The sequence below is a fragment of the Nycticebus coucang genome, chromosome 15 (assembly GCF_027406575.1).
Source record: "Nycticebus coucang isolate mNycCou1 chromosome 15, mNycCou1.pri, whole genome shotgun sequence".
In the NCBI taxonomy this organism is placed as follows: domain Eukaryota; kingdom Metazoa; phylum Chordata; class Mammalia; order Primates; family Lorisidae; genus Nycticebus; species Nycticebus coucang.
This window is the reverse complement of record NC_069794.1, coordinates 12,919,539-12,946,109: the sequence shown is the minus strand read 5'-3', so window position 1 is coordinate 12,946,109 and position 26,571 is coordinate 12,919,539. Positions and strand designations below refer to the sequence as shown.

The 26,571-nt window shown below is 37.6% G+C and overlaps 2 protein-coding genes across 3 annotated transcripts in view; one reads left to right on the top strand and one right to left on the bottom strand.

The window, feature by feature from the left end:
- The window catches only part of UBAC2 (UBA domain containing 2), a 176,698-nt gene that overhangs the window by 33,387 nt on the left and 116,740 nt on the right, over positions 1-26,571 (top strand). For both annotated transcript variants that reach the window (XM_053563260.1, XM_053563261.1), the window contains exons 2-4: positions 4,287-4,414; positions 8,648-8,767; positions 9,573-9,682. In XM_053563260.1, coding sequence (XP_053419235.1) covers positions 4,287-4,414; positions 8,648-8,767; positions 9,573-9,682 — 358 coding nt within the window. The remainder of the gene's footprint in view (positions 1-4,286; positions 4,415-8,647; positions 8,768-9,572; positions 9,683-26,571) is intronic.
- GPR18 (G protein-coupled receptor 18) lies at positions 15,874-19,463 on the bottom strand. Its single transcript, XM_053563262.1, has 2 exons — positions 19,329-19,463; positions 15,874-17,038 (listed from the first exon to the last, which is right to left on the bottom strand). Exon 2 carries the CDS (start codon positions 17,000-17,002, stop codon positions 16,007-16,009), a length of 996 nt encoding a protein of 331 aa, XP_053419237.1. The 5' UTR covers positions 17,003-17,038; positions 19,329-19,463; the 3' UTR covers positions 15,874-16,006.

The window sequence follows — 26,571 nt, the reverse complement described above, 5'->3', positions numbered from 1 at the left end:
CAAAAAGGAAAGAAACACCATCAAAGTTTTAAAGATACTTTAAACATTGCTCAGTGAACTTAATAAGCAGCTAGTGTATTGTTTGTAATGATACTAATATACAACAAATTATTTCATGTGTAATCTAGGATGAAGTAAATATGTAAATATTAATATTTAAGAGAAAAGATAAGAGCTTAACAAAGTCTCATAATGTTAAATTGTTAGATTTGAATTGGAAATATTACGAATCATGATTTCACAAAATGTTTTCTAGCTCTGACTACCGAAAGAGCTAGAAGCAGTGATACCCCAAATTACACTGAGCACATCTATTGCCCAGATTTGTTTTCTAAAGACTATTTCCTAACATTCTTTAACAGGGCTCCTTAGAGAAAATCTAAGTCTAGAAGTACAGGTGAGCCTAAGAGTCAGGAAACTCAGAGATGAAGGAGTAAATGGAGTGGCCAGAGTAGGAGGTGGAGGATCAAGATTGAAAGGCCACTGGGGTAGTTCAAGGTCTCCCACTGGGATAGGTGGAGTATTAAAAAAAAAAAAAAAAAAAGAGAGGAAGAATGTAATTGATTGTAATATATTGTATACCTGAAAATCCAAGTGTATGGAGTAATCCCCACATAAAAGGAAAGCAAACATAAGAAATATTTTATGCGAAGAATACCAGCTAATAAATATAAAAGAATGATCAAAATTACCATTATTTAACACCCTCCCCCCCAGTTTAGTTTTGATTCAGGCAAAGGTCTCAATGGAAGTTAAAACCACACTTTAAGTGTATGTAAAATTTTTCATAATAAAAGGAGGGGAGGAAATAGTGATATTCAGAGAAAAAGACAGTGTCTGATTAAGTGTTTCATTCTTTCATGGAAATCTCAGCCATGCTTTTGTAACCACACGTGGTATACCACTTGAGTTCTCAATACTAGACATTTGATACATGAATATTACAGGGTTATTATATAAAGCAATTTTTTCCAAGGAAAACATGTTATTTCAGTGGTTTTCCTAAGATTTAGATTCACTTTGTTTTGATTGCCTATCATGGGCTGGGCAATTTACTAGTCTTTTCTACATGCATTACCTTAACTTCCTAGAGATTTAGGTCCGATGAAGTCAGTTATTGTGTCCAAGATTCTCAGAGAGGTCAGTTGTTGTGTCCAAGAAAAAGCATGAGTAAATGTCAAAATGAGGGCTCAAACCCAGGTCTTATGGGCTCCAGGGCCTTTTCCCCCTCCCAGATCAGGGCCTGCCCCATGGATTAACTCAGCACATAGCTTCAGGGGCTTGTTTTCAGTGTCCGTGAGAGAGGAAGGCACACCACAAAAGTGGAACTGAGGAAGATCAGGAGGCAGAGGAGAGGCATGCTTTGGTTAAACATTATGCATGGAAGACATGTTCCTGAGTAGGGAAAAGCTGACCTCCATTCTGTTGGGAAAAAAAAGTGAAGAGCTAGAAAAAAAATACAGTTTGCTTCTTTTTATTCTCTCATATCAGAATAAAGAGGGAAGAGATTTATACTGTTTCTAAAATGTCCCAAATGTCCTCGATAGTATAATTATATCTTACTTAATGTGCAAGTGACAAGGTCAGAGAGCAAGAGGAATGTGAGTGCTCTTAGTGCAAGGCAGAGGTCACATGTCAGGTGCTCTTGGAAAAGTGACTCCAGCTTCAGTTGTACTCATAGTGGAAAACTTCAGAAGCCTACTGCAGTCAGCAGTAGTACTTTTAACCACTTGAATTAAAAAAAAAAAAAACCAAAAAACCTATGAGGGCACCATGGCTCATCCTTATAATCCCAGCAATCTGGGAGGCTGAGGCAGGTAGATTGTTTGAGCTTGAGAGTTCCAGACCAGCCTGAGCAAGAGCTAGACCCTGTCTCTTAACAAATAGCTGGGACATTGTGGCAGGTGCTTGTAGTCCCAGCTACTCGGGAAGCTGAGGCAAGAGAACCTCTTCAGTCCAAGAGTTTGAGGTTGCTGACAGCTATGATGCCATGACACTGTACCAAGGGTGACAAAGTGAGACTGTGTCTCAAAAAATGAGTAAAATACCTAGGAATCAATTTAACCAAAGATCTGAAAGATCTATAAAAGGAAAACTATAAAACACTAATGAAAGAAATCGAAGAAGACACAAGAAAATGAAAGGCTTTTCCATGCTCATGGATTGGAAGAATTAATATTGTGAAAGCAATTTATAGATTTAGTGCAATCTCTATCAACATATAAATGACATTCTTGACAGAAATACAAAAATGATTCTAGGATTTACATAGAACCCCAAAAGACCCCAGACAGCCAAAGTAATCCTGATCAAAAAGAATAAAGCTGGAGGTATCACAATACCTGACTTCAAAATATACTGCAGTACAAAGCTATAATAACCAAATCAGCATGGTACTGGCATAAAAACAGGAGCATAGACCAATGGAGCAGAATGGAGGACCCAGATATAAGTCCATTTAAAGCCAACTCATTTTTGACAAGGGTGCCAAGAACATACAATGGGGAAAGGATGGTCTTCAATAAATGATTCTGGGAAAACTGGATCACCAAATGCAGAAGACTGAAACTAGAGCTCTACCTTTCACCCTATATAAAAAGTCAAATCAAAATGGATTAAAAGACTTACATCTAAGACCTGAAACTATGAAACTACTAGAAGAAAATGTTGAGGAAATGCTCTAGGACATTGGTTTGGACAAAGATTTTTTTTTTGTACAAGACCTCAAAAATACAGCTAAAGCAAAAATGGACAAATGGAACTACATCAAGCTGAAAAGCTGCACAGCGGAGGAAACAATCAGTGAGGTGATAACCCACAGAATGGGAGAAGATATTTGCCAGCTATCCACCTGACCACGGATTAATAACCAGAATTTATAAGGAGCTCAAACAACTCAATAGCATAAAAAACAAACTATTCAATTAAAAAATAAGCAAAAGATCTGAATAGGCATTTCTGAAAAGAACACATATAATCTGAAATAATAAAAAGAAATTTTAAAAAGAAGACACGTAAATGGCCAAAAAGAATAGAAAATGCTTAACACTACTAATTATCAGAGAAATGCAAATCAAAACCACAATGAGATATCATCTGACCGCAGTAGAATGGTTTTTATCAAAAAGGGATGACATATGCTTGGAAGGATGTGGAGAAAGGGGAACACTCATACACTATTGATGGAAGTACAAATTAGTACCGCCAATATGGAGAACAGTGTGGAGGCTACTCAGAAATTATAAGTAGAACTACCATATGATCCAGCAATTTCACTACTCAATATAGCAAAAAGAAAGGAAATCAATACATCAGAGCGATATCTGCACCCTCATGTTTATTGCAGCACTACTCACAGTAGCCAAAATATGGAATCAGTTTAAGTGTCAGTGGATGAATGGATAAAGAAGATTTGGTTTATACAGACACACAAATGGAATATTATCCATAGAAAAAAATGAGTCCTGTCATTTGTAGCACAAGGATGGAACTATAAATTATTAAATGAAAAAGCTAAGCATAGGAAGACAAATTTTTCATGTTCTCATTCATAAGTGGGAGGTGGAAAAATGGATCTCATGTAAATAGAGAGTAGTTTGGTGATACCAGTGGCTGGGAAAGGTGGGAGGGAGGGGTTAATGAAGAGGACTTGATTAATGGGTACAAATAGACAATTAGAAGAAATAAGACCTTGTGTTCAGTAGATCAGCACGGTGACTGTAGTTAATACTAATTTGTTGTACATTTCAGAATAGCTAGAAGAGAATAATTTGTATGTTTCCAGCATAAGGAAAAGATGAGTATTTAAGGTTTTGGGCATCCCACTTATCCAGATGTTATAGGATAACTGGGATATTATTACATGTACCCCTAAAATAGTACCTCTAATATGTATCAGGAAGAATAAACTTACAAACTTAAAAAACCAAATGTCTTTATGGATTTGAGTCTCATGTACTTAGGAGCTAACAGGTCAATTTAATAGAAAACACATCTTCTCTGTTTCTTTACACTTCGGAAGTCACTGGCAAGAAACTTGGTTTGGTCTCATTTAAGAACCAAATGACAGTGAAGCCTCTGCCAGTGAATTCCACTTGTTTTCCAATGTCCTTTGATCACTTTTTCAGGTAAAGGTTTTGAAAATATGTTGTTAGAACTAAATTTCATGGTTTCTGGACTTTGTCTTCACTCTGATTTAAAATAAGTGAATTCTCTTGCTTTTCACCGATGTATTTTTTAAATCTTAGGGACAGTCATTCTGAAAGTGGCTTCCTCTTTCCCTCCAGACAAGGCACCTCTGTCGAAGAGTCTTCTGCTGGTCCCGAGTGCCCTGTCCCTTCTGCTGGCCCTCCTCCTGCCTCACTGTCAGAAGTTCTTTGTGTATGACCTCCAGGCAGTCAAGCACGACTTCCAGGTGAGCTCTGCAGCACTGGCCTCCAGGAGGAGAAAAGGCAGATTTTGTTTCTAGATTGTCTTTTCTTCCTGCTATTAGTCCATCAAAACTCCTGAATTTGTAAGAAATAACTATTAATAATCTGTTAGTAAATACGTTTTCTATTTGTGTTTATTGATGTTTCCAGCAAAGCAGATAATAATAAACCAATTGAAGCATTGCTTTTCATTTCAGACATTGCACGTCTGTTTTCAGTTTCACTTTTTACTCATGGAAATGCAATTTATAACTTTAAGGAAATTAAAAAGAATGTTAAATATTATTTTTTTAATGCTCAGAATGCATACTTAGCTTTTCCAAAAACTTGTCTGTTTGAATATTTGACTAGGTGCTCTAGCTTTTTCAGTTGTAACAGATTATAAATTTATGATTACTCAAATACAGTGGTGGTTAAACCAAAAACTCTCCTGAGTTTTTGCTATGGGAAAGAGCAGAACTCTGTGGCTTTCCAGGTTTCTGGAATGATCTCATTGAAAATGCTGGTGATGTCTTCTCTGTGAGAAGGAGTATTAGTGCAAATTCTGGTGTACAACTTTTTGCTACCCTCTTTTATAAACACTTGATGAGCCATTTTAAGCATAATCATTTCTTGAATACCAACACATTTTCTTGATAGTGGTGTAATTAACACCATTTCTCAGAAGGACTTTACCAAGTCTCTGTGAAGGGCTTCCTTTCAGAATGTAGTATGGCTTCTATATTATTTCACTTGCTGTAATGCGGTCGTTTTCAACTCTGGCCACACATTTGAACAACCTAGAGACTTAAAAATTTAAAATATCTATACCTGTAGATCTAAATAAACCCACGATCTTACCCTATATCAACTGAATCAGAGTCTAATGGTGGGGCCTGTGCATTTGGGTACTTTTAAAAACATTCCCCAGAGAATTCTAGAATTTAGCCAGCCTCAAGAACTGCTTGGGCCCTTGGGCCCTGGGTTTGTAACTTCCTATTTTCTGAAATTAATTAGCTTTGACTCCTAAGCCCACTTTCTGGGTATCAATACTTGAAATGCTTGAAAAGTGGTAAGCTCCCTGGGTAGAAGAGGACTACTCTTCTGTACAAGAGTGTGAATGGCACACCCTCGTATTAGAACCTGGGGCTCTCAGTATGTGTTCATAAGAGCTGCTACGGAGATATGAGGAGTTGCTGTCTGCCCTGAAAATCTAAACCCACACATACATGTGAAAACATCACATGGTAGAACCCAAGTGTACGTGAAATCCTTAGGGGATGATATGGGAAGTAGGGACTGTAAGTGAGGATAGAGTCCTGGAGAGCCTTAAGGATGTGCGTTTTCAGTTTGGTCTGAAGAAGGGATAGCTGTTCATTAGCAGTGAAGGGGAGAAGGGCATTTTACTTCAGACCTTAGGAATACAGTAAAGGAAGCATGTTTTGAGACTAATACAAGCTTAGATTGGAAGAGTCCAGGAGGCTTTGTTTTGTAGTTTCTGAATCTCCCAGATTTGGGCAGCTAAGGCAGAAATTGGGTCAGTTTTCTTTAGGTTGAAAGGCAGAAGGAGCGCTTTGTTGAGTACAAGCCAGTGATCAGTCTTTAGTGGACATTAACCTTCACAGTTAATATGCCGTAGTTAATTCTTGTATCAGGTCTTTGTGTCTTTGAATAGTTCTAACATGTAAATTATTTAAAACTATACCAGTTTTATCATTAACTAAAAATACAAAAACCAAAAACACATGGGGTTCTATAAATGCAATTTGTTATATTTTAATAATCATAAAGTCTTAATTTTCTTTCTTTTTTTTTGAGACAATCTCAGGCTGTCACCCTGGGCAGAGTGCCATAGCATCACAGCTCACAGCAACCTCTAACTCCTGGGCTCAAGCAATTCTCTTATCTCAGCCTCTCAAGTAGCTGGGACTACAGGCGCATACCACAAGGCCCAGCTATTTTTTGGTTATAGTTGTCATTGTTGTTTGGCAGGCCTGGGCTGGATTCAAACCCACCAGCTCTGGTGTATGTGGCTGGTGCCGTAGCTGCTGAGCTACAGGTGCCGAGCCACATCTTAATTTTCTTAATCCTCAGATTTTCCTAGTGGCTGTCAGGGATCGGTCCTGAGTTATTTTCATTTTAATATTAAATGTGGGGACAGAGGATTTGGAGCCCCCTTTCATAATTTTTAAATTTGCTGTTCTGCAAAGATGATGGTCATCATCTTAGATTGGTGAAGTACTTGACACTTAGCCAGGTACTCTCAAGTATACTTTCTTATTTGATCATATTGAGGATAGTAGATACAACCTAAAGTTTCTGAGGGAGGAAAGAGATTTAGTTTGGAGATGCCACCTGTAGGACACATGTGCCCATGTCGATCATTCCTAACAAATCATGGTGCTGGCTTTTCCTTGAACCAAGCTATGGCCTCAGCACAGGCTTGCAGGTAGCCCCCCCTGCAAGCTGCCTGATATCTTGCTTGAAGTAGAGACAGAATAATCAGTTTTCTTATTATTGCTGTTGACAAGAGTACTGGTTGTATGACTTTAGACAAATAAAATATTTTCTCTCTGCCTCTTTTTTCTTGTCTTAAGTTAGGGTTAATATTACCAGTGTTCACAGCAGCATTATTCACAATAGCCAAAAGGTGGAAACAACCCAAATGTCTATCAGCAGATCAATAAACAAAATATGGTATATATATATATATATATATATATATATATATATATATATATATATACACACACACACCATGGGATGTTATTCAACCATAACAGAGAATGAGATTGATGATAATGTGTACATGCTTCAGCACGAACCTTGAAAACATCATGGCAAAGTGACATTAGCTCGACATAAAGACAAATATATGATTCCACTTACATGATGTATCCAGAATAAGCAAATTCATAGAGACATAAAGTAGAATAGTGTTTACTGGGGACCAAGGAGAGAGGATATGGGGAGTTGGTGTTTAATGGGTACAGAGTTTCTAGGATAATAAAAAAATTCTGGAAATGGATAGAAGTGATGGTTGTATAACATTGCCGGTGTTCTTTTTTTTTTTTTGAATTTTCTTTTTTTTGTAGAGACAGAGTCTCACTTTATGGCCCTCGGTAGAGTGCCGTGGCCTCACACAGCTCACAGCAACCTCCAACTCCTGGGCTTAAGCGATTCTCTTGCCTCACCTTCCCGAGTAGCTGGGACTACAGGCGCCTGCCACAACGCCCGGCTATTTTTTGGTTGCAGTTTGGCCGGGGCCAGGTTTGAACCCGCCACCCTCGGTATATGGGGCCGGTGCCTTACCGACTGAGCCATAGGCGCCGCCCCATTGCCGGTGTTCTTAATACCTCTGAGTTATATGCTTAGTAGTTAAAATAGTACATTTTATTTTATGTCTATTTGACCACAATAAAAATACATAGTAAAGACAGGATTAATATTTTAATATTTAATAATATCTCATAAGGTAATTGTAAAGGGGAAAGAAGATCAGAATGTTTTGGAACTGTCATTAAAGTTATCTTTAAAAATCTAAAAAATGTTTTAGAAGACTCAAAATGGTCTTTTAAGTAGCTGTTCTTTGTATATTTCCATGTAAGTTTTTCACCTAACCAGATATTGGGTGAAATGATTAAATAAAATAATAGTAATGATTTACTAATAAATCATTTTACTAATAAATTAGTAAAATATTTACTAATAAATTAGTAAAATATTTACTAATATTTTAAACCTAGACATATTTAGCAGTATTTGCCATAGATTACCTTGTATATAGTTGCCATGAAATAGGTATTGCCATGAAATTATATTTAATTTGTACCTAAGTGGTTTTTCAGTTACAACTTTGTTTTATTCAGTAGCATGAAGATGAACATTTGTTAGTTATTCATTCCAGCTATGTACATAAATTTTTATCTTACTAGAAGTAGTCCTAAAATTTTTTACAATAAGTTTTCTATGATCTTAATGGGAGTATATTTTCTTCTAATAAGCAAAACAATTTTAAGTACCCTTTGTGCTACCGTTGGAAGAATTTTTAGTAGGAGAAAGTCGAGCTCATTTTCAGAGAACACACATTTTAGTTTTTGTTTTGTGTGTGCCTTGTGCTTTTGCTTAAATTAGAATATTAAAAATAGACATGTAAAGTAAGCCTAATAAATTTACTAATGAAGAGACCTGAACAAATCTTACTCTTATTTCTTGTTCTTTTTTAAATCCCCATCTAGATTTGGAGGTTGATATGTGGAAGAATAATTTGCCTTGATTTGAAAGACACTTTCTGCAGTAGTCTGCTTATTTATAATTTTAGAATATTTGAGAGAAGATATGGAAGCAGAAAATTTGCAGTAAGTTTTTATGTGTTCTGCCTTTGCTACTTAGATAAGGGAAAAATTTTGTTAAATGGGTTTTATTTTATTAAACATGGTGTCATTATTTACAATTATCTTTTTAATTACTTGCTCCTGTATCTGATTTGAAGTATTCACATTAACCAGAGAAAATTTAAAAATTTAAGCCACTAGCATAATAACAATAATGATGATAATAGATAACATTAGGTGTGACTAGATACTAAATTTTTTTTTTTTTTTTTTTTTTGAGACCGTCTCACTGTGTCGCTTTCAGTAGAGTACAATGGTGTCACAGCTCACAGCAACCTCAAACTCTGAGCCTTAAACAGTTCTCTAGCCTCAGCCTCCCAAGTAGCTGGGACTACAGGTGCCCACCACAATGCTCGGCTATTTTTTTGTTGTAGTCAATCGTTGTTTAGCAGGCCTGGGCTGGGTTTGAACCCACCAGCCCTGGTGTATGTGGCCGGTGCAATAACCAGTGAGCTACGGGCACCAAGCCTGATAGTAAAAATTTTAATTAAGACTTTAATAAAATTAAAATCACTTCTTTTGCATAGTCATATGTGTTACTTGTTAAAAATATTTCTTTCTATGGACCATTTCATCAACATACTTAGAAATTATGGAAGTTAATACATTTGAACAATATAATATGGGTTTACTCCTTAATTTTGAAGTCTGTTTTAATGGAAACAAATAACACTTAAAACGTGTATATAACTGAGCTTTTTCTAAGTAAATGTTACTTTATTTTTAGGAGACTCATCTCTATAATTTTTTTCCTGTTTTTATCTTTTAGTCCTTTTTGCTGGGTTCCTGGGTTTTGTCAGCTTTTTTTGACTTGATCCTTGTTGAAGTGATGCAATATTCCTTTGGTATCACTGCAGCCAGTAATTTGCCTTCTGGATTGTAAGTAGCTGTTAAAGATTGAGTTAATTTAAAAATATTTAAATGTGATTTAAAGTGTTTTTAGATGTGAAAGTCAGTAAAAAAATATTTTCAACTCTTGGATATAGTAAAATTGATTTAATATTAGTAAGAAAAATCCAATATATTTGCCTATATTTTTCCTATTCTATTGAAGATAGAATTAAGAATTTGTTTTGTTTTCGTAATGAAATTTGTGTAATTTTATGAACCAATTAAATAAAAATGTATGCACTTAATTAGATTACGAAACAAAATAAATTTACGTAAGTTAAGCTTCTGAGGAATGATCTTTTTAAAGCCGATGTTGCTTATATACCACCAAACATAAAATGAAGTCAGTGTATAGGTGATGAGTGTGTAGACAACCTGCAGTGGCCAACCTTACTCAGAGTGTTTATACTTTCATATTCAGATATTGATTAAAAAAAAAAAACAACTATTTGTTAGTGTATGAAATAACTGCTATCTAGGAGCAGAGTTGTTAGCATATGTAAGTGACCTTAAAAGCAACTGAATTAAGTATCTGGAACTATATTTGGGAGATGACATTGTGGGAAATATAGATACCAGATATTTAAAGTTCTGTGTGTACTAACTTCCAGTCTTGATTTGATTTTAAATATATGTGTTTGAGATCTAATAGGCTATTATATGTATCTTATTTGATCTCTATTTTAAAAATATAATTAGTGTTCTAATAGCCGCAAACTTAACATTGTTAGTGGTTATGGTATAGCTGCTGTTGTGGGATTGACGATAGTTGTCGTGAATATACTTGAATGTTGACCTTTAGCTATTTTAATAATGTATGATTTTGAATAATATTTGAATGGAGACAGGTAAAGTTTTATGTCATAATTGTCATGCAGTTTTTGTTTAGTTTCATGGAATATAATTGTAATTACACTGCAAAGTTTAAGGTGACTGTTCTGTTATTGTAGAAAATAGGATAGTCATCAGGTAGGATTCTATGTTGATTCGGACAAGAAGCAGCGTTGCTATGTCATCATTTCCCCCCTAAACATTTCTCATCCAGGCCAGTTCTTTTTGGTTTTCAGTAAGGCCGACTGAATTATGGAAGGTATGTGTGTGTCATGTGTGTTTGTGTTTGAATAAATTTTGATAGTGGATAGTAACATAACTTTAATTCTTACTTACATTGTCCTCTCATCTGGTGACACTTTTGGTGTACATAGAATTAAATGACAGCAGACCATTCATTTTTTTCAATATGGAATCTTATTAACTGGTAAATAGAAGATTGATTCAGTTTAAAGATGATGAGAGTAGAGTATTTTTACTTGTTCTTAAGAGAGGGAAGTCATTTACCTAATTTAAATCTTAGTTTCTAGTGAGAGTTGCAAACTTGAATACATTCTAAAGTTAAAATATCTCTTTTGAGAGACAATATGAATATTAACACAGGCATCTCCTGGGTAAGAATATATTTTTCTTCTTTAAGTCATAGAACATTGCAATGTGTAGTGTGACTTTTTAATATCTTGAGGCTTTCTCAATCATGATTTCTTGGAATATAAATCTTCAAGATACAAACTTTGCATTTTGTAAATGTATCTTTTATTAATGGTAGCAAAGCTTCAAAACCTCAAGAAACTGTTCGTTTTAGAAATCAGTATGTTTTGCAACTAACTAGTGGTGATGTGTTTCTCCCCTCCTCTCCCCTCCCCTACTGTCCCCTTCCCTCTCCTCCCTTCCACTATCCTCCCCTGCCCTCTCCTCCCCTCCCCTCTTTTTTCTTTTCTGTTTTTTTTTTAAGATAGGGTTTCTTTCTTTTACCAGGGCTAGAGTTGCAGTGGTGTCATCATAGCTCACTGCAGCCTCAATCTCCAGGGCTTAAGTGATCCTTCTGCCTCAGCCTCCCGAGTAGCTGGGATTAGAGGCATGTGCCACTGTGTTTAAGTATTTTTATTTGTAAAGACAAGGTCTTGCTATTGTCCAGGCTAGTCTTGAACTCTTGGGCTCAAGCGATCCTCCTGCCTCAGCCTCCCATAGTGCCAGGATTACAGGTGTAAGCTACTTTGCCCAGCCATAGTATTTTTGATATAACATCTTACTATTTTCTTTCCTATCAGTGCCAAAATTATCTGCACTCTCTGCAGTTCTTCACTTCCTATTGAATTCTCAGTCGCTTTTTAATTTCACTGCTATTAAAACCTCTCTCATAAAGGTGCCTGGCAACCACCTAATTTTTAAAGGCATTGGTCATCCTGGTTAACTTTTTAGTAGTACATTAAATGCTTTTAACCTTTCCTTATTTCATGAAATAACCTCCTCTCTTGAGTCTCAACATACTGCTATCTCCTGGTCCTTTTTGACCTTAGTTCCTGTGTGCAGCTCTTCCTCAAGTTTGCTCCAAGTGGTTTCTTTGCGTTATCTGGTCTACTGCCATGACTTCAACCACAGTGAACATCTGTTGTTTCCCAGCTCTCTATTTGCACCGCATACTAGGATCTCCTGACCTTTCTACAGTCATTATTTCTTAGTGATTTCTAGGCTCAAAGAGAATTCCTCATGTTTGGAAGCTCTTATCACCTCTGTTCTCCTCTACTCCTTCTGTACCTCTTATTGTAGTTAGTGGCATTTCCATCTGCTCAGTCATACAAGCTGGAAATCTTTCCCTTTTCTTATCGTGGGGTACAGCACTGGGTCTTACTAACTTGAAGTCCTGAATGATTCATTCATTCATCCCTTCTTCTCTAAGTCTGTTGTCATTATCCCAATGTAGTATTTTCTTGCCTAGTTAGTTACAGTAATTTTCTTTAAGCAGTCTCCCTATTAGTTTCAAAGCATTGCATACAATCTGTTAGAAATTATCTTTCTAAAATACAGGCTTGGCCATGCCAGTATTCCTTTTAAAAACTTTTAAATTCTCGGTGGCACCTGTGGCTCAGTTGGTAAGGCGCCAGCCCCATATACCAAGGGTGGTGGGTTCAAACCCGGCCCCAGCCAAACTGCAGCCAAAAAATGGCTGGGCGTTGTGGCGGGCGCCTGTAGTCCCAGCTGCTCGGGAGGCTGAGGCAAGAAAATCGCTTAAGCCCAGGAGTTGGAGGTTGCTGTAAGCTGTGTGAGGCCACGGCACTCTACCGAGGGACATAAAGTGAGACTCTGTCTCTACAAAAAAAAAAAAAAAAAAACTTTTAAATTCTCATTTCCATCAGAATAAAGGTCAGGCTTCTCCAGGATACCATCAAGGCGATCTTGAATAGTAGGGTTGTCATGGTCTTTGTCATCAGACCAGATTTGAGATTCCAGCTCCACCACTCATTTGTTATGTGAAATCTTGATCAGGTTACTTCTCTAAAGTTCCATTTTCTAAGTTCCTAGCAGTAAGCATACTATGCTTCTATGTGTTAGTTTTCTTCATGCCCTTCCTTGTTTGTCTATAAATGATTTGGGGTCTCACTATGTCACCCAGGCTGGCCGTGAACTCCTGAGCTCAACTGATTCTCCTGCCTCAGCTTCCTGAATAGCAGGGATTACAGGTGCTACCACTGCACCTGGCTCTTTTTTCCGTTCAAAGCCCTCGACTGGTGACCAGCCATCATCAATCATGCTGTGTATTTGAATACTCATGCCTGCTAGGCTTGTTTTCTGTTCCCTCTTGCCCTTTGGCAGGATTAATTGCCTTTCTATATGTACTATAACATTTATTACTATCCCTGTTAGTATTTATTACATGGCATTGTCATTATCTGTGCCTTTGAAGGAGAACCAAGTTTGACTTAATGTACTCATTGCCTTACACTCAGTAATGTTGAGGGGCTAATCGTGATTATAGCATAGCCCCAGTCTGTAAAGGGAAGGCCGTTGCCTCTTGGACCTGTTCATCTTTTTTTCTAGTGTTTTGCATAGAAACCTGACATATGATAGATGCTCTTGAGTATTATTTACATTCAGAAAATATAAGCATTTGGTTTTAAAAGTTAAAGATAGCTCCATCATTAAAGGTTATATATATTAGGCATTTCTAGTAACCCATGCCTGTCACACATCTGTCCTTATATGGGTATTATTTTTTAATTGTTAATATTTATGTGTAGATGTTACATTGTGTTCCAGAATCAAACCCCTCCAGAATACAAAACAGGATTTTAAATTTTTACTTATGATATTAAAATATATTTGATTGTAATGCTAAATGAATTATTTTAAAACTAACTTTTTAATTATCTATACTTAAGTTATAATTTAGATCATTTACGCTTTTATTGTGAGAACCATGACATATTTCACTTTGTTGATTTCACATCAACAGTCTTTTGTTGGACTCTAAGATTAGACTCTTAGCAAGAAAAGCTAGAAAAGCTATTAGCAAGAAAAGCTAATTGTAGAGAACTTGCCATCTATTAAATTTAAGAGTATGTTCATCTGACTGTATACATGTGTGCTATAGCCTGGGTATCAAACACAGATACAATACAGATACAAAGGTTATTTCTCTTGTTTTAGAAATAGTTATTTGTTAAAGACATTAAAGTGTCTTAATTATTCAAACTAAAAACTTCAGTTTTTTTCTTTGTTGAGAAACCACATCTCAGTAGCACCCTGACTTCTTTACCTTATGTACTTCTGCAAATGTTTACATTCTGTTAAGATGTTTGCTTTTAATTATTGAAAAATTAATGTTTGACATCAAAGGGGAACTAAATTTAGTTTCTAGTTCTTGTTCTTTAGCCAAGCGGGTCGCATACCACTTTGGACCTCAATTTCTTTATATTTCAAACAGAAGAATTAGACTAGTAGATTATCTAAGGGATCTTCTAGTGCAAAAAGGTTATTTTATCATTAGATTCCTTTGTGTTTTTTACTTTTTCTTTTTTAAAAGAATGTGAATTTACACATGCTAATTTTAGAAATCCATTTATAACCAATACATATATTTGTTTCTAAGTCTCATTAGGAGATGGTCATGTTGAGAGTAATATAGGTGATTTAGCAGAGAGCAAGTTGTAGTGGAATCATTTATTTTACTTCCATAATACTAAGAATATTAGGGGATTTATAGATGATAGTTCAGTTCCTTTTCTTTTAGATGGAGAAGTTACTTTGTTTGCTACTCTACTAAGAGAAATTAAATGGCAAGACTGGGATAAGAAGAGTGCTATTTATACTATGACATACGACCTAGACGAGAAATCAGTTAATCTCTTTGGTAATGGGATATTTAATCACATAAGTAGAGCAAACTATTTGTATTGGAGAATGGCATTTCACCATATAGTAGAAACCTCATGTGATAGGAATGAACTTGGATTATTGGGTAGAAATAGGATCTCAGGTTAGTTTTCCATCATCAGTCTTCCATCATTAGTCTTAAGTAGACTTTGGTACATGATGGGCTCTCACTGTTCATTGAATGACTGTAGCCTGTTTTCTTTCTTTTCGTTTTTTTTGAGACAGAGTTAAACTGTGTCACCCTCAGTAGAGTGCTGTGGTGTCATAGCTGACAGCAACCTCAAACTCTTGGGCTTAAACGATCTCTTGTCTCAGCCTCCCAAGTAATTGGGACTATATGCGCTTGCCACAACACCCAGCTATTTTTTTGTTGTAGTTGTCATTCTTGTTTAACAGGCCCAGGCTGGGTTTGAACCCACCAGCTTTGGTGTATGTGCTTGGTGCCCTAGCCACTGAGCTACAGGTGCTGAGCCTGTAGTCTGTTTTCAAAAGAATGAATTCAAGGAGGGGAGAGCTGATGGGGATGGCCTTTGTTACAGACCCCCTTGGATTCTTAGCCCTATTAATTTTGCTTTGTAGCAAATAACAGTAATGAATTGAACAAAGTTTCTTGTGAAGGAATCCTGGAAGTTTCGCATTTAGAATATAAAATACTGGATTTAGAACTCAAATTCTAAGTGTAAATTAGACTTACAGGAACATCTACATAAAAAATTGAATCAAAGTATTTTGTACAGTAACTGAATTTTTCCCTCCTATTGACGTAATTGATATACATGAGTCATTTGCACATAGAATTAAATCTCAAAAGTTAAGTGAATAATCTATGTAGATAAGGCTGACTATGAAACATAAATTGTGTGTTTTTCTCCCAGTAATTCATGAATATGTTTTACACCAGCCTTTAAAATAAAAATAATGCATTTATTAGAACACTCAAAATATTATGTTACCTCAATAAGATCCCACAAAGGAGTTTGCAAAGTTTATTTTTTTTGCAGGAGAAAAGGTACCTGATAATATTAACATACAGAATATTTACCCTAGAGTAGTTAGTAAAGTGAATTGTAAAGAGATTGAAGGGAAAAAGGTATCATTTACTATTATTCATAACATTTCACTATTCATGTTACTTAGTGACCGTAAACTACCAGATCGGAAACTTTTTCTGCGCACACTCCGAAGGTAATTGCGGTATAACATGACACTAATGACCCGAGCCTGAAATTGTTTTGAAACAATGTAGTAGAGAATCACATCCAGACAGGTGCTGAGGTTCATGAGGAAGGTGGTAAAGGCTCCCCACGGGTTGTAACTATTCTCTTCCCGGGACAGCATTAGGAAAACAAAACAGATGTGGAAAGGCATAAAGCAGATGAGCACCTGCACCAGGAGTGTGATGATGATCCTTATAGACTTCTCCTTGACTTTTGGCTTCAGTTTAGATGTCCTACCATGAAGAAGGCTATGAATAATGACCAAGTAACACCCAATCATGATGAACAAAGGAATCAAGAAAAAAAATACCAGTCTGGTGAAATTCAGCACATTAACGGCTTTTAGGTGGATGATGTCAGAAATCTTTAGGCAGGTGGCAGGGGTGGAGGCTTTGTCTGGGTCTTCATAGAGTAGTAGCAGAGGGATGGTGCTTGTTAAGGTCATTATCCAGACTCCCACGCATGCCAGCACGGCCTTGCATGTGTTTTTAAGTTCTTTAGCATACTTTGGCTGTACAATGGCCATGTATCTGTCAGCGCTAATAAAAGCTAGAAGCCATAGAGCGATACTTGGATAAAATACTGTGAGAGCTCCAAGAATCTGGCAGAAGTATTCTCCAAATGGCCATTCGCCTTTTGCATAATAAAACATTCGAAAAGGCAGACTCATTATAAATATTAAGTCAAGTAATGCCACATTCATCATATAGATGGTCACGGTGGTTCTCTTCTTGGTGGTACAACTGAAAACCCATAATGCAGTGACATTAACCAATAATCCAATTATGAAGATACAGCTGTAAAAGACAAGGGCTGCGATTTTAAATTCTTCTGGATGTGAGTTGTTGGAAGGGACAGGTTGATCTTGACTGTTTAGGGTGGTCATCTTAAAGCTTGTCCCCAGGCATGATACTTAGAAACTCTAAAAATAATTAGAAAAAATAAAAAAGAATAAAACCTTTGGTTGAAAAACAAGTGCTCAGCATTACACTCAGTGTGGCTGTCAGAGAGCATTTTATGTTGTAGACTCTGTGTATGTGTCTTAGTATTTATTAAGGAATACATTCCTTAGAGATGATTACTAATTTGTACTAATCTATTAAAATGGTCCTGGATGTCACAGTGTCCTGGCAAGTTCATTCATTTTCTCTTTCCCTGACACTTCATTTCTTTCCAAAATAATAACTTTTCATTTTGTTTTTTCCCTATAGTGTGAAATTGGGTAGCAGTGGTTCCTGTACCACTTTCTTTCATTTGGACTAATTGGGAAAGGCCATTCTGAAGTTTAAATGTTATAAAGTTGCTCGCCACTTGTTAATAATTTGCAATCCAGATTAGTAATGTCTAAATGATATATTTTTACTCATTAAATATAATTTTAATATGCAAATATATAGATAGAAATAGATCTAGAAAACTAATAGAGGAGCCATGCAACTAGTTAATTACTGAACACAGTGATTCTCAGGGAGAACAGGAATGTTTCCTTTTTATAGCTATATCCCCACTGCCTACTGAGCATTATAGCAGTACTTAATAAATGTTTATGGAATTGATTGCCAGTGAAGACCTGCTTGTTTGGTCATAAACCTATTTTTTTTTTTTTTTTTTTTTTTTTGGAGTGGCAAACACTTCTTTGTACTATCTTATGTTCTCTTTAAATTGTCATAATTTATAGGCAGCAATGTTTTATGCCATGGTCTGTAGATCAAGACCTTGGCTCTTGAGACAGTAGATAAGCTACTTTTTAAGGCACACTTGGGGGCCCCTGACGCTGCATCTTCCAGATCTTGTTTACCAGTGTCGCTGGTCTGCTGCCCAAGCACAGAAAGCAACACTTTGAAAATAAGCTATTGCCAGCATAGTGACTTTCATATCCTCACTCTACCTAAGTGTAGAAGCTTAAATATTCTTTAAATTTTAAGATTAATTTTAAAAAGAAATATGTCAGACAAGTAGATATTAATTAATAAGAAGTCACAGTAACTTGATATATACGTGTAAATCAACAAATTTCCATCACCAACTGGGAATCCATTCCAGATAAAAAAGAGATTAGTTATGATTGTAAGCATTGCAAAACCCCCGTGTGAAACTTCCCTCATGCCTGATGGCACCAATGACAGAGGCTTTAAAAATAGACTTGCTGCTACAAGATGGAACCTGTGGCATCCCCTTAAGATTCGGAGGTGGATGAAAAGTTTCCTTCAAAAATGTCACTTCTCAGAGTGGACTGTCTTGAATTCAGCCCTGGGAACTGGGGGTGGGAGGCCTGCAGCCTGGTCAGTGGCATCACTGACAATTAAGAATTAATTTGAGCAATTGCTGCGGACAAGCCCAAGATAGAAGTTTTATTTTTCTCCTTCCTTCCTTCTTAAACTATTTTTCAAATATTTAGGTTAAATATGATTTTGGGGTAGAATTCTATATACTAATATCTATCAAATAAGGAAGTACTGCATAGAAAAATTACATCTCTAGTGTCATACAAAGGAGAATACATAATTTTGGAGGCTTAAATCGTATTTTTAACCTGAATGAATTTTTAAATAATAGCAATTGTAATTGAAATTTGGTGGATTTTTTCTTGCATCAGGCTCCCTTCTCGCATCTTCATCTCTGACTTTTGTCACGTAAACTCTGTACTTCTCTTACTATGCTCAAACTGTTTTTATGTAGCTTATTTTTCACTAATACTTGTATTCCTTTGCTTACATTTGAAAAAATACTGTAATGTTTGTGTTTTAAAGGCATAATAGTATATAGGTTATACTCTATAAACACAGAAATTTTGGGATAAAGATTGAAAAGGGATTTGACTTTCAAGTCATCATTGTAAATGCTTTAAAGGTCCATAATAATCTGTGGCTTGCACAGTTTATCTTCGTGTCATTATATTTTGTGACATACGCTTATATTTCATGAAACAATGTAATTGAAACCATATGATGAAGACTCCTAAATATACTTATGATTCATCATATCACTCTTTTCCTTAAATTGAAAAAAGTTATATTTACTATTAATGTAAAACAATACTGAAAATAAAATCCAAAGCCGTAGTAATAATGTAGAAAGATGATTACATAACCTATTTTAACGTCTTCTACCAACATAGTGTCCGTAATGTATATTAAAATGATTTTGAATTTAGTAAGTAAAGCATTGTTTCTGATAACAATCTATGATGAAGTTAGTTAAATGCTGCTTACCTCCTGTCCGTCAAAAGGCTGTATTAGAGATGAACATTTTTCAGTAGTTTTCAGCTCTTGTGTTGCTTTGAAAGTTGCTCAAATGGAACACTTGGTCTGGGAGTTGGTACTCGGTTGACTGTAGTCACTGCTTTGCTCTTTCCGGAAGTTCTCTCTGAAATATATTTTTTCATCTTGTGACTTTACCCTGGATGTGGTTTTTCTCTTTTCACAAATGATTTGTTTACGAAGTCATGTTTAGCATAAGCTCCCCTTGAGATGATGGCATTTATTTAAGAGAATCATATAAAAAGGGGAGTGTTTCTTTGATTTATTTACTTTGATGCTTAAAGTCTGCATTATCTATAGAAAGAGAAGAATGGGGTTTAAAGTCTAGTTTCTTTCTAAGCTGTGTGACATTGTGTAGTTACTTAAGTACACAATGAGCCTTTTGTTCCTGCTTAGTTTCTGTATAGTTAGAGATAATATCATCTGATAGGATTGTGAGGTACTCCTAAACAGAATCTAACTCTTTATTACCAAGTTGCTAAAATCATAGAATATCCACTTTTTAATCCCAGACATTTATTTTTAAAAATAGGATTCTTGATTTGCTTCTGCTTTGCTGTATACATTTATGCATTTTTTTTTTGGCAAGACCCCTTTTCTGTTACATGAAAGTCTAGAAATAATTTCTTTTGCATAAAGATTCCCACACATTTTAGCAGAAAGGACTTTGGAAGTCTTTAGTAAATTAATTTACATATTAGGAGTGTTTAAACCTAAAAAGGGAAATGAAACCACCGGAAAGGGAAGTGAGCAAACCTGAAACATTGCCTTCGTTAGTTATATTAAATTTTCTAATTTTCTCTTTTCTTTAAAAAAAATCAACTCTAGGTGCTTTACTTAAAATTTTAATTATCTTTATATTTGGGTATGCATGATTTGTCAAACTCTTTAAAGGGACATGAACTTAACTGTAAATTCTTTTTTTTTTTTTTAATTTAAGACAGTTTGAGGACCCATACTTTTTTTCTCAGACAAAACTATAGTAAGTCTGTGACCTGTAAAAGTTATTTAGATCCTTGCCTTTGGTAGTGAAATACTTTTAATTGTAATAATTTGCCAGAATGATGGGTTTTAGAATCACTGGACACAACCATAGCAACTATTTCTTGTGTGGGTAAGGTTGTTAAGGGTCAGCGAGGGCCAATGATGTACCTACAAACTCACGGTGACAGCCAGGTTCAGCTTCTTCGGGTGTTCAGAGTCCTTCTCTTTGTCTCCTAGCTAATGTAGTAACTTCTTCTGAGGACATTGCGTCGACTTAGTCACTAGACATAACTTCTTTATTGCTGAATTACATTCATCAGTTTTCTATATGTGGAGTTATATTTCATACACTACCCAGGAGCTTGATAATTCAGCTGGATAGAAACCTCTTGTCTGCAGACCTGATGTGTCCTTTGCCTTATTCCACATAGCTTGTGGCAAGTTTTCTAAAGTTAGGTATTGATCAGCTTACCCTTGTGCTGTTAAAGTCAACAGATACAGTGATGGCAAGTAGCTATTAAAAGAAGAGTTCTCTCATTAATAATTGAGTTCTGTACTGTACTCAGGGGCAGTCTTACTTCAAAATTGCCAGTCTCTCAGAGAGAGGTGTCCAGGGCAGAGAAGGACCCAGAATCCTGGATTCATTTTGGGGTCCGCTGTCCCCCTTTGCCCATTCGCTCTTCATTTCAGCCTTCTAGGGCCTTTCGCATCAGCTCTTCCTGCCTTTCTCATGCCATTCCACCAACTGTCACGTTCCTTGTCTAGCTGCTCTTTGTCCTTGATGCTGCCTTTTCCACAAAGTTTTCTCTTTGTGGAAAGCTGGACTGCTCCTTGCTGGAAGGTCCCTGTGCTGGCCGTGTCTGCCTTGTTATTGCATATTTACTTACTGTTATCCTCCACTAAATTGTGTTCCTTGAGAGTTGTGTGTGGTATATAAGAAGTGTCTAATATTGGTTGCAAAATGGTGAAGTAGGTGAAGAAATGGAGGGGGTGGGTGAGGCCTGGACAGTGAATGAGCCCAGAGTCAGCAGCAGGGGCACTTTGATTCGCTGTGCTGTGCGATGTGGAGCCTTAGGCAAGGGTCTGAGGGCCACAGCCTTTGCCATGGCCTTGGCCATGCCTTGCAGCATTTGACACCGTTGTCTGTTCCTGGCTCTTCACAGGGATGCTACATTGGAAGAGAATTACAGTGGAAAAAACAGCCCCAAACAATTTGACAGCAAGTAAACAGTGGATCAAGAATTAAACTTTTAGAGTGTCTGGTTTGCATTTTAAATACTTGAACCTAATGAATTTTATGTTCAAACAGAGGGACCTATTTAGGAGCCATTCATACAGCTTTAACGTCCTCAGTTATTTTGGAATAAATGTGAAAGATTTTCTTCTTGCACAAGAGAGATTTCACACGTATTCCCAGAGACTACAGGGTTTCCTTTGCTTTATGAAATAATCTGTTTTAGTTCCAGTTTGGGGTTTTGGTTTTGGTGTTAAAAGCCCTACACAGATTTTGATTTTTAGTACTAGAACTCAGTTTTTTTCCTTTTCTTTCTTTCTTTTTTTTTTTTACAGTTTTTGGCCAGGGCTGGGTTTGAACCCACCACCTCTGGCATATGGGGCTGGCACACTACTCCTTTGAGCCATAGGCGCCACTCTAGAACTCAGTTTTTTGAGTGAGTATAATTCAGGCAGGCCAGTTTTTTAATTATTAAAAATGATGTAGTTAATGGATTTATACAGCAAATCCCTATCATAAAACTTGCTTCTATAGTAGAGATTTGTCTTTGCCACAGATTAAATATTTCCTGTTCTTAACACAGTTCCTTTACCATCCTAGTGTGAAGGTGGCTTTGCCTTACTGCCTTCAAGTAATCAGGCAACAGTAGTTACTGTTTATGTGTCCCAGCACAGGAGCAGTCTGCACTCCCACCCTGAGAGGTTGGTAAAAGCCAGTCCCCAGAGAGAGGCTCTGAGGCATTAAATGGTGCTCTGAACTAGGGGGAGAATCTTATCCTTTGGCCCTGACATTCTTCATCTTTGATATTGCACAACTGTTCCCTCCTTCTCTGTTTCTCAAACTTGTATCTAAACTGACTAGTCTTTCTGGGGGAGTATGTGGGAGAGATAAATTGAATGGTAGGAGTTTCTGAATAAAGGGGAAACTATCTTTTTTTTTTTTTTTTTGAGGCAGAGTCTCACTTTGTCACGTAGAGTGCCATGGCATCATCATAGCTCACAGAAACCTCAAACTCTTGGGCTTGAGCAATACTCTTGCCTCAGCCTCCCAAGTAGCTGGGTCTACAGATGTCCGCCTCTACACCCGGCTAGTTTTTCCTATTCTTAGTAGAGTTGGGGTCTTGCTCTGGCTCAGGCTGGTCTCAACCTCCTGAGCTCAAGTAGTCCACCCTCCTTGGCCTCCCAGAGTGCTAAGATTACAGGTGTGAGCCACCATGCCTGGCCAGTTTGCGAAACTATTTGGCTCAATGTTTTTTTTTTTTTTTTGTTTGTTTGTTTGTTTTCCAGTTTTTGGCCGAGGCTGCATTTGAACCTGCCACCACTGGCATATGGGGCCAGCGCCCTACCCCTTTGAGCCACAGGCACCACCCTGGCTCAATGTGTTTTTTAAAAAAGAATTTCAACAATTTACTACTATAATCTTATAGCCCAGTTAGCATAAACTTCCTTTTTGTTTCATTTTCCAAATTGTATTATAAATATAACATTCCAAAATTCCTGTTCTGTAGCAATTTGGGGGGGCAGTTTTATAGACATACAGACATTTAGACAATTACTTACCTCACAGAAAACAAGTTGAGCCCGAATATAACCATATATAAGGGATAGATAATTCTAGTTAAAATTGATATGAATGAGCAAAAATGAAAGTAGAGTTCCCTAAAGATTCTGTAATCAAGAGGATCTTCATAGGAGAAGGCCCCTACATGGCAGTGAAATCAGCCCTGGAGCCACGGAAGTCCTACAGGGCCCCAGGCCAAGTGTGACATCTCGCTGACTGCACCAAGCAATCAAAGTTGTCAAGACAGCAGATGAAGTAGAACTCCATGGTTATTGTGAGGTATGTGACCTCCCACTGCCACGGAGCTGCCTGTGGAGATGAGTATATAATAGTTGCCCCTTATCTGTGGTCTTGCTTTCCCAGGTTGCAGTTACACTTAGTCAGCCATAGTCCAAAAATATTGAATGGAAAATTCTAGAAATAAACAATTCATAAGTTTTTTTTTTTTTTTTTTGTAGAGACAGAGTCTCACCTTATCGCCCTCGGTAGAGTGCCGTGGCGTCACACAGCTCACAGCAACCTCCAAATCCTTGGGCTTAGGCGATTCTCTTAACTCAGCCTCCCAAGTAGCTGGGACTACAGGAGCCCGCCACAACGCCCGGCTATTTTTTTGTTGTAGTTTGGCCGGGGCTGGGTTTTTCCTTACTGCCTTCAAGTAATCAGGCAACAGTAGTTACTGTTTATGTGTCCCAGCACAGGGGCAGTCTGCACCCTTGGCATATGGGACTGGTGCCCTACCCACTGAGCCACAGACGCTGCCCCATAAGTTTTCAATTGTGTTCCCTTCTAGGTAGTGTGACAAAATCTCAAGCAGACCGAACAAAAATAAGGAGTTCATGCTTAGGTGGTAAAACTGTTTGGCGGGGTGTGGGAGCATATAATAATGAAGAAGGGTCCCCCACCCCACACACGTCTGTACAACAGCACCCTGGGACTTTCTTATTCTCACCATCCTTAGGCCCAGAGAGAAGGGGCCCCTGTCAAGTCACCTGCCTTGAGCTGAGTAGTGATTTTCTGGCTGAGAGACAGTAAATCTGAGGTTCCCTTGCAGGAAGAACCAGGGGAATAAATATCCTGACCTCAGGCTTGCCTGTAGCAGGGGGCCCTTTGCCTTAGTGTGGAATTTGTACCCATCAGCCTCTGGTATAGAGAGCAGGCTGGAGAAGGAAAAGAAGCAAGTGGATTTTCCAGAATGGTGTACTTTTCTGTATGCGTGTTTTTAAAGAGAACAAGTCTTGCTACATTGCTCAGGCTGACCTTGAATTCTTGGGCTTGTAAGGTACTTAAAAGTGGAAAGGTGCTGCAAAGAACCAGGCTGAATAGAGTTAATAGCAGAGATTCATTAAGAGCATCTGCAATCTTATGGGCTGCCACTGAAAAGGGAAAATGGCAACAGGGCCAAGTTAGGGTGAGCAGCCTCCTTTAAAGCAGTTCAGGAAGTGGTGCACATGTAGCTGAGGAGGTGATGGGTGTGCTATGGTCTTCTGCTGGAGACCTTGTAAAAAGGTCAAGGGTTATCTGCTGGAAGGCTTCTGTAACCCGGAAGGAATGTTTTAACAAAACCAGAAAAGCAAGGAGAGTTTGATTCTTTGCTTAATGAATGTCCAGACCCACGAGAGCCAGAGAAAGACTAACTGGGCTCAAGTGATCCTCCTCCCTCAGCCTGTGCAAGTAGCTGAGACTATAGGTATGTGCCACTGCACTCAGCCCATGTTCAGAAAGGCTTTTTAAAGAAAGCGTGGGCTTTGGAGTCAGCAAAAACTGGGGTTTTAAGTGTATCCTTACTTCTTATAAGCTGTTTCTATGAGTAATTTTTTTTTTAACCCACCTGAAGTCTCTATTCTTGTCTGTGAATTGCCTCATAGCTTATGTAAAGTACTTACTACCCTGTTTCCCTGAAAATAAGACAGTGTCTTATTTTAAGGCGTGCTCCCAAAGATGCGCTAGGTCTTATTTTCAGGGGACGCCTTATCTTTTCTGTAAGTAGGTCTTATTTTTGGAGGATGTATTATTTTGGGGGAACAGGGTATATACATCAATTACTAGTTCTCTTGGTCTCTCTTGTCTGAAATGCTCCTTTTTTTCTTTGTAGCATATTTTAATTTTCCCTGTCTGTAGACTGGGCCTACACGGCTGTATAGGAACCCAAGCTGGGTCTTAAAGACATTAGCTCGTTTCTCACATCGTCCCTCTCTCCATTTGGAAGAAAGGGGAGGTTGGGTGAGGCCTTCTCTGCAGGCTTCCCACTTTCATCCTTGTATAATTTGAAGGAACAACTTTCCCCAACTTGTCCCACCTGTTCCCATTGCAGTGAGTGTTTTACCTGTTGTCCCCTTCTGAATTTCTGCAAGACTGTAGATGAGAGCCAGCATGATAAGAGCCGGGGGTGTCTGCATAGAAACCTGAATATATGTAGTATTCCTTTCATAAGACCCCATCCCTGGGAAGAAAGCCAAGAATGTGTGTGCTGGGGCTGGGGCCTACTCTAAACTCAAAGCACCTAATGCCCTAATGGGGTCACACTAGTTCCTGGCCTTTGCATTCCTTTTGTTGTTCATCTTTTGTTGTTCCTTAGGGTGTATGTTTTTACTCTTTTTTTTCTTTTCTTGAGACAGAGTTTCATTATGTCCCCCTCGGTAGAGTGTTATGGTATCATAGCTCACAGCAACCTCAAACTCTTGGGCTTAACCAATTCTCTTGCCTCAGCCTCCCAAGTAGCTGGGACTATAGGCGCCCACCACAGTGCCTGGCTATTTTTGGTTGCAGTTGTCATAGTTGTTTTAGTTGGCCTGGGCCGGATTTGTATATGGCCAGCCTCAGTGTATATGGCCAGCGCCGTGCCACTGTGCTATAGTCGCCGAACCTTGTTTTTACCTTATTTTAAATTTATTTTTAAGTCAGTTCTCAGTTAATAATCAACCTGCAGAAGAAGTTTGTAAATGTTGTGCATGGTTTTCTTTTTCTTGGTAGTAGAACCGCATTGACCTGGATTACTTAGCAGAGCTGTTTGCCAAAATGCTCCCTCTTATGCTTGTAATATAAAAATTCAGTTGAATTTTGGCAGCAGTGTTACCTTATTATTGCTAATACTTTTATTATAGATATGCTTTAAGAGAAAGAAGTTTGTGACTTTTGACTCATACAGCCTCCTGCCCTAGCAAGCCATACAGTCTCAAGAGCATCTTAAGAGAAAGGGAAAGACGTAGGTGGGGAGGTGCATACTGAGACACCCACCAGCCAGCTACTGGCTTGCTTCCCTGGAGGGAGTGGCACGACCCTTGGGTTACTTCTGCCTGCCCCTGGTGTAGGGTTTGTTCTTCCAATGTTAACTTAGCCAGTCAGTAATCAGGTTTCAGAGCTGGAGTTCAGTGACACATGTCTCTTTTGTGGCTACTGATTCCTGATTGCACTCTCATC

Excerpts from the sequence above, each read along its gene's own strand:
- GPR18 (XM_053563262.1), bottom strand. The coding sequence starts at position 17,002 with ATGACCACCCTAAACAGTCAAGATCAACCTGTCCCTTCCAACAACTCA.